This window comes from Mastigoproctus giganteus, chromosome 9 (assembly GCF_048544385.1).
Source record: "Mastigoproctus giganteus isolate SK-2022 chromosome 9, ASM4854438v1, whole genome shotgun sequence".
NCBI classification, from domain to species: domain Eukaryota; kingdom Metazoa; phylum Arthropoda; class Arachnida; order Uropygi; family Thelyphonidae; genus Mastigoproctus; species Mastigoproctus giganteus.
In genome coordinates this window covers 216,623,991-216,635,880 of record NC_143583.1, presented here as the reverse complement: position 1 = coordinate 216,635,880, position 11,890 = coordinate 216,623,991, and the positions used below count along the sequence as shown (strand labels likewise).

Below are 11,890 nucleotides of genomic sequence, written 5' to 3'. Positions count from 1 at the left end.
GCAGCGGTAGCATCCTACACGAGTCCTGTGGGCTAAATGGTTTCAGTTATGATTTTAGCTTTTCTATTCATTTTATAGTCGATTAATAGTTATTTTGGTGCCCATATACTTAAAAATTTTATGAATTATACGTTTGAAATAAAAATCTAATGAAAGATAAGGAATGAAACTAATTCCCCTTCAGAAAACCGTAGGAATGTCATTGGGCCACATTGAAGTGACCCATGAAGGTTTGCCCTTTATTCCAATTCACCCCCAAAATCGGTGTGAGAATGGACATTTTCAAGAATAGCCCCGTTGACAATGATTGAAATTTTGATTGTCGTTTTTGTGAAAATCCTCTGAGCTTCTTTCTCTGGGTTAACCCATCCAAGGTAATATGTAGTCTTGCCAGGAACTTTTGAGTAGTATTGACGACAGAGCCTACGTGTGTGGATTATCTGTACAAGTTGTGGCATTTAGCAAGGAGCAGCTTGAAGGCTGTGGCAAAAGAAAAGAAAAAAAAATAGAAGGAAAGTAATCCCTCTCCTTATGACACGCCGACTATTTCTTTCCATTTTATGGTTGCGTGATTATTGGGTATAGAAATTCGGCACTTAGTAAACAGTTGCTTGAGGATAACCAGAAAATTTTCTGGATTCTGAAGTGATCCTTTAAGATACTAATCAAGTCTACGTAAAAACCATACTGAAAGCTGTCTGGAGGTCGAGGAACAAAATGTCTAATTGCTTTTTCGAGTTGAATGCCTTTTGGATTGCCCAGCTGGTAATCAAAAAGCTTGACAGCTGACGTGGCCAAACAGTGGTCGACTAAGAAGGAATAAGTCGTCATTTCAAAACTTTCAATGAATTATAAAATTATGATCCTTCACGTTGCATATGTGTTGTAAGTTGCTTGACCTATAGTTCTACATCAGTTCATAGACAGCCAATAAGAATCAGCAGGGATAGAGAGAAATAAAGACCCAGGAGGAGGGAGAGTTGCCAATCTCAGTCTTATATCAGGACATCAGAAGAGCGGAATCAGATCATAACACGTAATAGACTTAAAACAGGAATGAATGATAAGTCAATTTAAGCCGAAAACTGCTGAAAGCGTGTTCACGTTCCCAGAAGTTAGGTTTTTTTTGGGATGGAAATCAAGAATAACTCATTGGGAAACCCAACGATCGAAAATCTAAAACTGACCTTTTTAAATGAGATAAGAGTGCGGAAACCATTATTCCGGCATGGGAATTCATTTTTATTAATGAATTCGACTGTGTTTGATATCCACCAATATTGTACACATTTCGTATTATAATGTATAAACATACATTATTAAATATATATATATATACGAATTCCCATTTGTGAATACTAGATATGCCGTTCATAAAAATTCTATTTTTATCTATTGTTGTAGCGCGCGTGTATGTAACCTGTGCTTATCGCTTTGAACTTTTAAATACCCCCTCCCCCCAAATCTCCCGACCATGTGCGTTCATTGCGGGTTTATCCACAAATTGCAGATTCTAACGTAACATACGTCTAGAGATAATCTTGTTTTGGAACAGTGCCAAAAAGGATCTCAATATGTTTCGGCGTGGTTCTGAAACTGATAAATCACCATGCGTGCTTTGTTAGTTATAAACACTACCGGAAAGCGAAAAACTTCGAGAAGGAAAGTATAAAATTTCCCAAAATGGGCTTGTCACTAATGTAATAGTTCCGTCTACCTTTCCTGTCATTCTTGAAGAATGCGGACCTTAAATTTTTGAAAAGGAATTAAAAGGAATTACATTTATTATCCACTATGATTCGCAGTGTGGAAAAATTAAGGTATACATCCGCTTCAATCAGCAGAGACTACAAATTTGGATTTGTACCACAAAAGGTATGGAATGGGTGTGCTAGAAAGTAAGAGAGAGAATGGAAGTGAAGGACGATGATGCATTCTTATACAATAATCGAATGAAAGTGATAAATTATATAGTTTTGATATAATTAAATAGAACGAATATTCAGTATTCGCGAATTTTTACCATTCCCGATTTTTTATAGTGGGTTTTAGCAATCGTAAGTTACCAGTAAGATATGTGTACAGGTTCATTGAAAAGGCACGCAACTCGTTGAATATTTTCAGTTTTATTTCAATTATTATTAATAATATAATTGTAATAATGTTACAATAAGTTTTAGTTGAATTATTATTATAATTATAATAGAAGTGTAAATAAATATCGAAGTGTCCTCCTTCCCAAATGCAAGCACAAACCTTTTTTTCGCCATCAACTCACTCAACTCTTAACTTCGTATTAGTACAGTATTTAAAGTTTTCGTTGAAATTTCTGGTTCGATAAAGGCTTTACCTCTTCTAATATAAAGGTTATTAGTATCTCCTCACCATCTTTTAGTATTCCCAATGCTAAAAATCAGAAGATCGTGGATGTTCAATTATGAACATCTGATCCGCTTCGGAAAATGGCATGTGCCTTCGTTGTAAACAAAACACTAACCAATAGTGTTTTGTTTACAACGAAAGCTAACTGATGGATCTATGGATAGCCGCTGCTGCTACTGTAGCAGTTATAATCAAATTCCACCAAGTTGTTAAAGGCAAATAAAAACACAGATATTTTTGTCAAAGTCGACCAAACAGAAAATGAAATTTGAAAAGTCACGTATTTTTTGTGACCAGACGTCCCGGATTTCAGTCGTTTGCCCCGCATTGCAAACTGTCCCGGATTGGACATGTAGTCTCCATAATGCAAATCATCCTCATTATGTTTGCCAGGAACCAATGGTACAACGGAAAGAGTTTTTTCGGTAGTAAATAAGTTGTGGACTTCAACAAAAAGAAAAATAAAATAAAATACTGACCGCCGAAACGCCAAAAGCAATACTACAAAATGATGAATGAAAAATTGACTCAGCGGAAAAATATAATTAATTATATTATTTAATTTGTCTTGTTTTTATTGTTAAAAGAAGTATTTTTATTATTAGTATTATTTCACAGAAAAAACCTAACCTTTTTTCACTAAACAAAAAAGAAAGTCGATTAAAAACATGGCCCCTCTAATAAAGTGCTTTTTCCCTTCCATTAACAACTAATTTTCTCAGTTCATGCCCATGCTGTTCGTCATGTAGCTTAACACGAGGGGTAACCTGACTTAAAATATAATATTTCAAAATTTTAATATTTCTTAATATCCTGTACATTATATTTATTATCCTATTTTTATTTGATCTAAATTCAAAACATCATTTTAAATTCAAAATGAAGACATCTTCTCTACAAGAGAAAATCACAATATGTTAGCATTTTACGAATACTGTATTAGCGGGTCTCGATCACAAATTGTCTGTCCAACATGAGGGGTACCTTATACTGACTTTGAAAGAAAAAAAAAAATGCATTTGTTTGTTTGTTTTTACGTGTGATATTTTATTTTATAAGTTTAATTCAAAGAAGTATATGTATTTAATTTATATTTTGTATGTGAATATTTTTTATAAATAAAATAAATAAATTAAAAAAACATACATGTACAGGTAGTTCTCGACTTTACGAGTTAATTCGTTCCTAGCGCACGCTCGTAAAGCGGGAATTTCTTTCCCATAGACATAAGGTTAAAAATAGGAGTTACGTTCTTAACAATGAAATTAGCTAGCTAATTAGTTTATGTTTAAACAATGATTGATTTATCGAAAGAAATGAAAACGTAGCCTTTAAAATCAGGCAAATTATAATAATAGAGAAATTATTTACGACTTACAAATGTTAAAGAATGTTTATTCATCATCATCATCGACTAAATGCACACCCGTTGATCATTCATTATTGGCTCGGCACTCGTTGGTTGTTGCACAAGGAGTCGTCGTCTTCAGAAATGTTTCAAGAGGCGCTTGTTTCCAATATAATCTCTTTTAATTATAAATTTCACGACTGCATGCATAAGCATTTTTTAACGGCACGCACAAATTGCAACTAACACCATTCGCGTGGAGTAACAAGTTTACGAAGCTAAAAAAAAAGCAATGAAGAGAAGATTCTGAAAATTTGTTTTTTTATACGATTGAAGATTTCAGTAAAGGGTAAACACATTTCACCATGATAACGTAAAAAACCACACAATTCCAGCTATCGGTATTTTCGCAAATGCAAGATCGAGTTTACTAAAAAGGTAAAAAGGTAAAGTGCAGCCATTATCAACCCACTGCAGGATGGAAGCCTCCTCAACAATTCATGCTGAGGGAATTTACTACCCGTTTATAACTGCTTGCAGTAACAGAAAAGTCCAATAAACCGGAAAGTACAAATTGTTTTATGGTCGTTACCTACAGAAATGTGCTTCAGAAAAATATCACAAAGGCGTTAAGAATTGATTCTTAAAACGGAACATATGATAACGATGAAAGTGTAGTGCATTTTAATGATTTGAATTGGTAACTAATACAATTTACAAACCACGCTCGCAACCTTTTATATGGCCTTAGTTCACGCTCGTGACATTAAAAATGATATTTTAGAGAGATAAATAGCTTAGTTATAGAGCGAAAATTTCAACTCCGAGATCTTGAAAGAATCACCAAAAAACAATGTGTTATTGGGTTCACATTACGATGTTTTAACGATACGATGGTGTCTCTGGAACTGATTAATATCGTAAAGCGGAGTACACTGTATTGTACAGCTACGCACGTGGTTTGGAATGGGGTATTTATGAATGTTTAACATTCATTTTTTGCAATTAATGTTCATATTTTCGATTTTGTTGATACTTGATACTTGGGAGAAAAAAACTCGTAAACCCGGGAACTCGTAAAGCGAGAATTGCCTGTATATTGTTTCTAGGCGGTTGTAAAACTCTCCACATCTGGGGCTGTGCCCCCAAAACCTCTCTCAGGCTTTTAGATTCCATTCAGAAGAGGGCAGTTAGGTTAATTAATGATTCATCTCTAACAGAGTCTCTCCACTCGCTGTCTCATAGACGTACTGTTTCTGCTGCATGCCTTTTCACAGATACTTCCATGGGCACTGTTCTTCTGAATTGGCTTCTATAATTCCTGCTGTCTCTTTCAAAACAGTCAGAACTCGTGCCGCCACCAGCCAACATCCATTTACTGTCCAACTTCAAACTCACAGAACCAACTTTTCATCTTCCTCGTTTATTCATTCAACTGCAGTGTTATGGAACAACCTTCCTTTGTACCTATTTCCTGAAAGTCCAATGTCAACAAATATCTTCTCTCGTCTTCTCAACCTCCAACCCTAGCACGGTACTAAGTACAATAGGTTCTAATACCTCTCGTGTTTGGGGTTTTCATTAAAAAAGAAAAAAAATCATCCTCATTCACACCAGGGAGGGGTGACTTATTAAACAAGCAAAATTGACATCAAGCTGTCAATCCTGCCTGTCCAATTATTGCTTTTAAAATAATCCAATACAGTACTTGATTAACCATTGCTTTAAAGACAAAGCAACAATTTAAACAAGCAAATAATTTAAAGAAAGCTCACACAATTTAAATGATATAAAAATAATCAAATTTAGGAGAATATTTATCTACATATCTAAATGAACAAAAAAAACAACACATTTATATAATAATTATACAAATACTAATTTTTTTTTCAAATTTCCTGTCATACTTTTTACATTCTGCTTTCGACATTTATATATTCAACACTTTCTCGCATTCTTTCACTCATCCAGGCACACACTTTTACACCCTTGCATTCACACAGCGCATTTCACTCAGACTCCACAGTCATTCGCCAATTTTACTCAATTTCCACATTTACTCTTTCAGCACTCACCCCTTCTCACAAATTTATCCCCCACATACCCAGGGGTATAAATTATCATTCACTCACCCTTCCTAGCATTTCCTTTCATACTCGCACCTTTGCATTCACTCCAGTTCTCATTCATTCAATCCTCATTCATACTAGCATACTTCAGAAACCTACAGCTTATTAGTTTTTTCCAGCTGACAGGTAACCCTGGCTGCATGTTTATACCAGTCTCTTTAAAGTCCTTTCCGTGAGTGTTGTTATGTTTGGGAAATCTGTCTGTTTTGGTTGGACGTATGCTATGATGAAGTCAGTACCAGCCTGCCTTTATTCCCATCAATCACATTTGGTTATTTTTCTACCTCTATGGTCCCCCTGGCAATGAGCCAAAGGAGTCATCAGAGGCAGGGGGTCAAATCGGGTCAAGTCCGGTAATTTCTGAGTCAATTCAGGTATGTTCAGCCATGTAGAGATTTTGTCATTCACTGGGCTTCAGTATAAGTTAAGTAAAGTAAAGTGCAGCCATTATCAACCCACTGCAGGGTGGAAGCCTCCTCAACAATTCATGCTGAGGGAAATGGACCATAAACTGCCACGCTGGTCCAGTGCGGGTTGGCAGATCGACCGTATTCAGCAGTCAGGGGCTTGAAACCCGGTCTACTCAAAGAGCGTGTGCTACTGCACTCCCGCCCACTCGGCTACGGAGGGCTTCAGTATAACATAAATTAAGTCTATAGAAGGGTGGGCGTTCCATTATTTTCCCTAGAATAGGCAATAAAGCTATAGGTCTGTATAGCTATAGGAACCTAAATCTACTGATTTAGGTTCAGTAGGATTTTTTCCCGGATTCTTTAATATAATTATAGTTACAGTATTTACTCTGGCAGTTGTAATTAAACTGAACGGCTATGTTTAGAGAACGGAAAACGGTAGTTTTATTAAACGTTCTATAAAATTATAATCTTAGTAATTAATTGATGAGATGAATATATTTAACTTTTCATTTCTATTAATGGCAGAAAAATTTAAAAAATAATAATAAATTCAGTTAATTTAAGAAGAAAATTCGAGCACGCGGATATGTAACGCACTTCGTGAATTACATTTCCGCGCACATTTTTACAAACTTGTTTGGTTTCTACGTGTCATATACTAATATAGTTCATTCGGCCAGTGTTTTAAGGATTAGGGCTGAGACGCAAACAGTGCACTATGGGAAGGTGGAATTATCTCCAGGTTAATCTCTACTGGAGTGGAGTAAAAAAAAAAACTTCCAAAATCCAGTTATCGCAAAACAGTGTGTTGCCCTTTTAACTTCACTTCAACAATTCAGATTTTTCGACAACGCGACATATCGTTATTGGGGATAGCCCAAACTTTTCTTACTGTAACCATATAACATATTGCTTCCACCTTAGCGAAAAAAAAAAACAACTCGATTTTCTTTTTCACTCTCACTTTTCATCTAAACAGCTACTGACTGTAAAAATCTGAAATTCGCCCAGTCATGGAATAGTTTACCCACCATCTGGGGAAGCCTCAAAACTTCTCTTAAACTCTATCCAAAATGCAGTCAGCTAATAAATCCTCTTATAAACTCAATCTCCTCCTTAATATACAAATTGCTCTGTTTCGAACTCATATCTTCTCCTCTTATCTCTTTTATATTGAACAAAATCCAGTTAAACTAATAACCAAAATAAAATATCCACTCTCTGCGGTTCTCATTTCAAAATGCTTTGAAATTACACAATTTCATGGTCACGTGAGAGGCAGTTCACGATGTTTAACTGATTAACTACTATTTAAATTACTAATATTTAAGATTTTATCAAACTTTTTATAAAGTCTCTTCTTATTTCAGTCTGTTTCTGCTCTTGCTTGTACCCGCAATCGCCCACAAATGAAATTCTACAAAACTGCTCTTGAAGCCGTGAGGGACATTCCAGATGGTGCAAATATCTTGATCGGAGGTAAGGAAAAAATTGTATGGCTATTATATATGAATTTAAATTTTTAACGCAAAATATCTAAACTGTATTGACTTATCCATTCACGAACAGATAAGTCAATATCCACCATTTCCGTAACGTATGCTACACGAGGTATTAATTTACTTTCCATTGCAATTACTTTTGTCTGTTCAAAAAATTCTTCTTTATTCTATTTTGAAAGTACGTTTGCATCTAATTTCTGCCAGTTCCACAAAGACAAATTCTCCTGAATTGAAAAAGGAAAATTAACGCAAGATTAATCATACCAACCCCAAAACAATGCACGCTGGAACGAATTCTGAAAATTAATAATAACGAAAATTTTAATAAAGGACACTTATTCGATTATTGATATAAGACAAAAGTTTTATTTTAGGCAATATTCATATTTTAAATCATATGGCAGAATTCGGATCACATGGAACTTGAACATTCAGAAATGGCACAGTTTTTTTTTTTTTCCGAAATGCAGCTGCCAGTGAGCATCCATTGCAACATAACCCCGAGATATACATTTTTTCATACATATTTATTTTTATAAATTTGTTTATTTATTATTTTAAAAATCATCAAATGGTGCATCAGTCATGAACTCCAAATAAAGCACTTTTTCCTTAGGAAAAAGTACTTTATTTGCAAGAAAAAAAAAGCTTGTACAGCACCAGCAAAAAAAAAAAAAAAACAAAACAAAAAAAAACTTCCCATTTCACCCATCCATTCACTCCAAAAGTTTGTCCAACTCTTCCTTGAATTTATTTAAGCTATCAACTTCCACAATGACAGATGGAAGGCATAGAAGTTTGTTCCAGCAATGAACTACCCGCTGGCTAAAGGCAAATTTCCGCATATCTATTCTATAACTGCCTTTCCTCAATTTCAGTTTATGCCCCTCAGATTTTTAATCTGAGCAAGAGGAAGAATCCCATCAGAATTAGCCTGCTCAGTACATTCAAGGCCTTATACACCTCAATTAAAACACCTCGCAGGTGCTTAATCTCCAGACGCTGCAATTTGCAGCACTTAAGACTTTCTTCGTAAGAGCACCCCCTTTGTTCCCCTCACCAGTTTTGTTGCCCTTCTCTGTACCGTTCTAGCAACTCTACATTCTTCCTAAAATGAAGCTTCTCGCCTGTACGCGGTGCTCAAGGTGTGGCCTGACTATTGCCTTATACAAGGGGATAATAACCTCCTTATCCCTGCTAGAAAAATTTAACCTTAGATCTACGAGAATCTGCAATAAAAATGATTAGTTTTAGCCGTTGTGATTTATATAGCATTTTAGCATCTAAGGCCATATTATGCTATATATTATATCGATATTCACAGGCCATTTGCATAGTGCATGGGAAAATTGGCTGCGATTCTCTTTCACTTAAAAAAATCCGTTTTGCGGGTACAAATTTCTTTTCTTTTTTTTCTTTACAAGTTCAACACGCAGCTTTTGAATTTCTGAGAGAATAAGCTACGGCTAATAGATAATTGAGTCATCGCTAGACATCGAATTATAAATGTAAAAATGTTCAATTTTTACTGATTTATTACAATTAATGGCCGCCGTAGCCGAGTGGTCAAGCGCGGGGGCATAAATATACCTGCCTTGAGTGACCGGGTTCAAGCCCGTGACTGCTAAATACGGTGCTGTTTCTTGTATTTTATCTATCTTGTGAACTCCTCTGACCGTTTGGTCGTCCAGGAGTATAAACAGGAAATTTATTTATTATTAATATTGGTGTAAATACACCATACTTTACCATAAATTTAACTAATAAGTAGTGACTTGGTCAAGGAATCAAGAAATTCTTTTATAAATAAAGATCTTATTTATAAAGATAAAGATCTTATATGTAACGGAATCGTTTGATTATATCTCATATTGTGGCTACCTTCACAACGAGATACCAGGTATTGCACTACGTCGAATAAATAAGGCTTGTCTAGTAGAGGAGACTACTGTTATTTACATGTATTCTCAGTGGGCAGCAACCACCCAGACGCGGTTCGTGGCTTGTTAGCTCGCTCATCGGTGGGCGGGCAGGTACCCTGATAATGCAGACATGGCATCATGGTTGCGAAGTTAATTCCACAATATGAGAGATGGTGAAGATAATGATATTTTGAAGACTATTTTCAAGTGGTCAAAATATTATCATTATCTTCAATTATTTACACCAATATTATATAGTTAATCTGAACCCATAACATATTATGCCTTGTGAATTTAGTCTTCAAAATATTACAATTAATTGAACCACAATCAACATGTTAAAGTAATTAAACCGTTTATGAAAAGTTTCAACTTTCAAAATCATCTGAAATATTTTTGTTTATAATACAAAATAATATATTTCTCAAAGTGGTCCATTGTAAATTCGTGGCGTCTATCTTCCAAGATCATTTTATATACAGAGAATGATCTTTCTAATTCTACGCAAGTCAGTGGGATGTATTTAAAAATGTGAGCTTTTGAAGCCCCTAATTGAAATGGAAATTCATTTCCTTCTCCATATTCATCTATTTTCATTAAATATTCATTATTCACTTCTCACCATTCGTTACATTCACTATTTTCATTAAATATTCATATCTTTCATTAATTCATCTATTTTCCTTAAAGTGCGAAATCCTAAGTTCTTTTCTAAAACATTATTGTATTTTCTTCTCCTGTGCCTCCAGGAGTTCAGTTTTTTTTCATCTCTCCAATTGCGCTGCTCAAAGAAAGTCCCCACATTTCAAGCTTGGTTATACAACTACGTAACCCATGAAATGGGTCGTGGATGAACGATAAATGTTTTATAGCCAAAGAATCAGAAAGCATGCCTTAGCACTACAAATAGTCGCTGAATGCCAAGGAATCAAGAAATTCTTTTATAGAATCGAAATTTTTAGCATAAAGCGACGCAGCTTGTAATCATGCTCCTCATCTTGTGAGAACAGGATCAGGTGGGAGAGGAAGAGTAGGTGGAATAAATCTGCAAGTTGCTAATCTCAAAGGCGCTTTTGACAAAATCTTTTTTACTAGAAACAAATTGTTAATTTCCTCAGCCAATCAATGACCATGGACTAAGTGAGTAACATGGATCAGATTTGGATAGTAGACTTGTAACAGAAGTGGCTTTTACCATTTACGAAGAAGACAAAACTGCAGACACTTTCAATGAGTAGATTCTGGCCATAATAACTGCAAAGAATAATTACAGTCTTGCTGTTGTAGAGTAATTCACCTTTTCAAGGACATTGCAAGCAAAATAGGCCGCGATGGTTGTGTCTAATTTTCCAATTATAAAATATGCAATATAATGGCCACAAACAGCTGTCTTTTCGTCAACGGAAATAGTGAAAATGTAAATACTTCAACCTACGTAGAGTGCAATCCGTCTTTTATTTCTCGAAGCCAAGGAGATAATATTCAGACGGTTCACGGTACAGCCTGTACCATTTCTTCAGTGAATGAATTTGCCGTCATAAAGACAGCAATTAAATCATTGAAGAAGTAGCACCACGAAACATTTGAGAATAATTTGTATTCCTTCTACAAATTAAAGACTGGTTCTCTTTTTTTCACTACCTGCTATTAGGGGAACATAGCGGAATCTCGTTCTACGCTGCAGGGTGGCATAGAAAGATTTTATTCAATGTAGATTGCTGACTGGAATTTGAATCCAACCCCTTAATTTGAAGAGGGTGGAATTCGAATTCTCCAGACTAATGAAATTTTGGAATGTCTTTACAACCGTGAATGCAATTAGTCGTATTGTCGTGGAACAAATAAGGCTTTCTTCATAAGCTGTCCAAGCCTTGAATATGCAGGCATTTTACGTGAATGCCTGTACACGCATATGTACACTTTTTTTTTTTCAAACTATACGTTTCCACCTCAAACATTTTCAAATAAGTTGCGAATTGCAACAGATTTAACCTTGTAACAGTTACAATCAAATGTTGCAATAAAGATTCTCTCTCTTTAGGAGCTCCTCAAGTTTTCAGTGTTTAATGTATTTTTTTTAGCGAGTCTGAGTAATATGTTCGTATAGTGACTTCCTAAGTTATCCTGCATCCTTGGTGAAGATGAATACCATGAATCTTTAGGTAATTATTGTTTTTTACTTGATTTTTTC

The 11,890-nt window shown here is 35.1% G+C and overlaps 1 protein-coding gene across 1 annotated transcript in view; it reads left to right on the top strand.

Moving 5' to 3' along the window:
- Nucleotides 1-1,790: 1,790 nt before the first annotated feature.
- LOC150081123 (succinyl-CoA:3-ketoacid coenzyme A transferase 1, mitochondrial-like) overlaps nt 1,791-11,890 on the top strand; it is an 82,295-nt gene continuing 72,195 nt past the window's right edge. The window contains exons 1-2 of the mRNA XM_090380931.1: nt 1,791-1,875; nt 7,646-7,754. Of these exons, the coding sequence (XP_090237057.1) occupies nt 1,795-1,875; nt 7,646-7,754 (190 nt within the window). The 5' untranslated portion in view covers nt 1,791-1,794. The remainder of the gene's footprint in view (nt 1,876-7,645; nt 7,755-11,890) is intronic.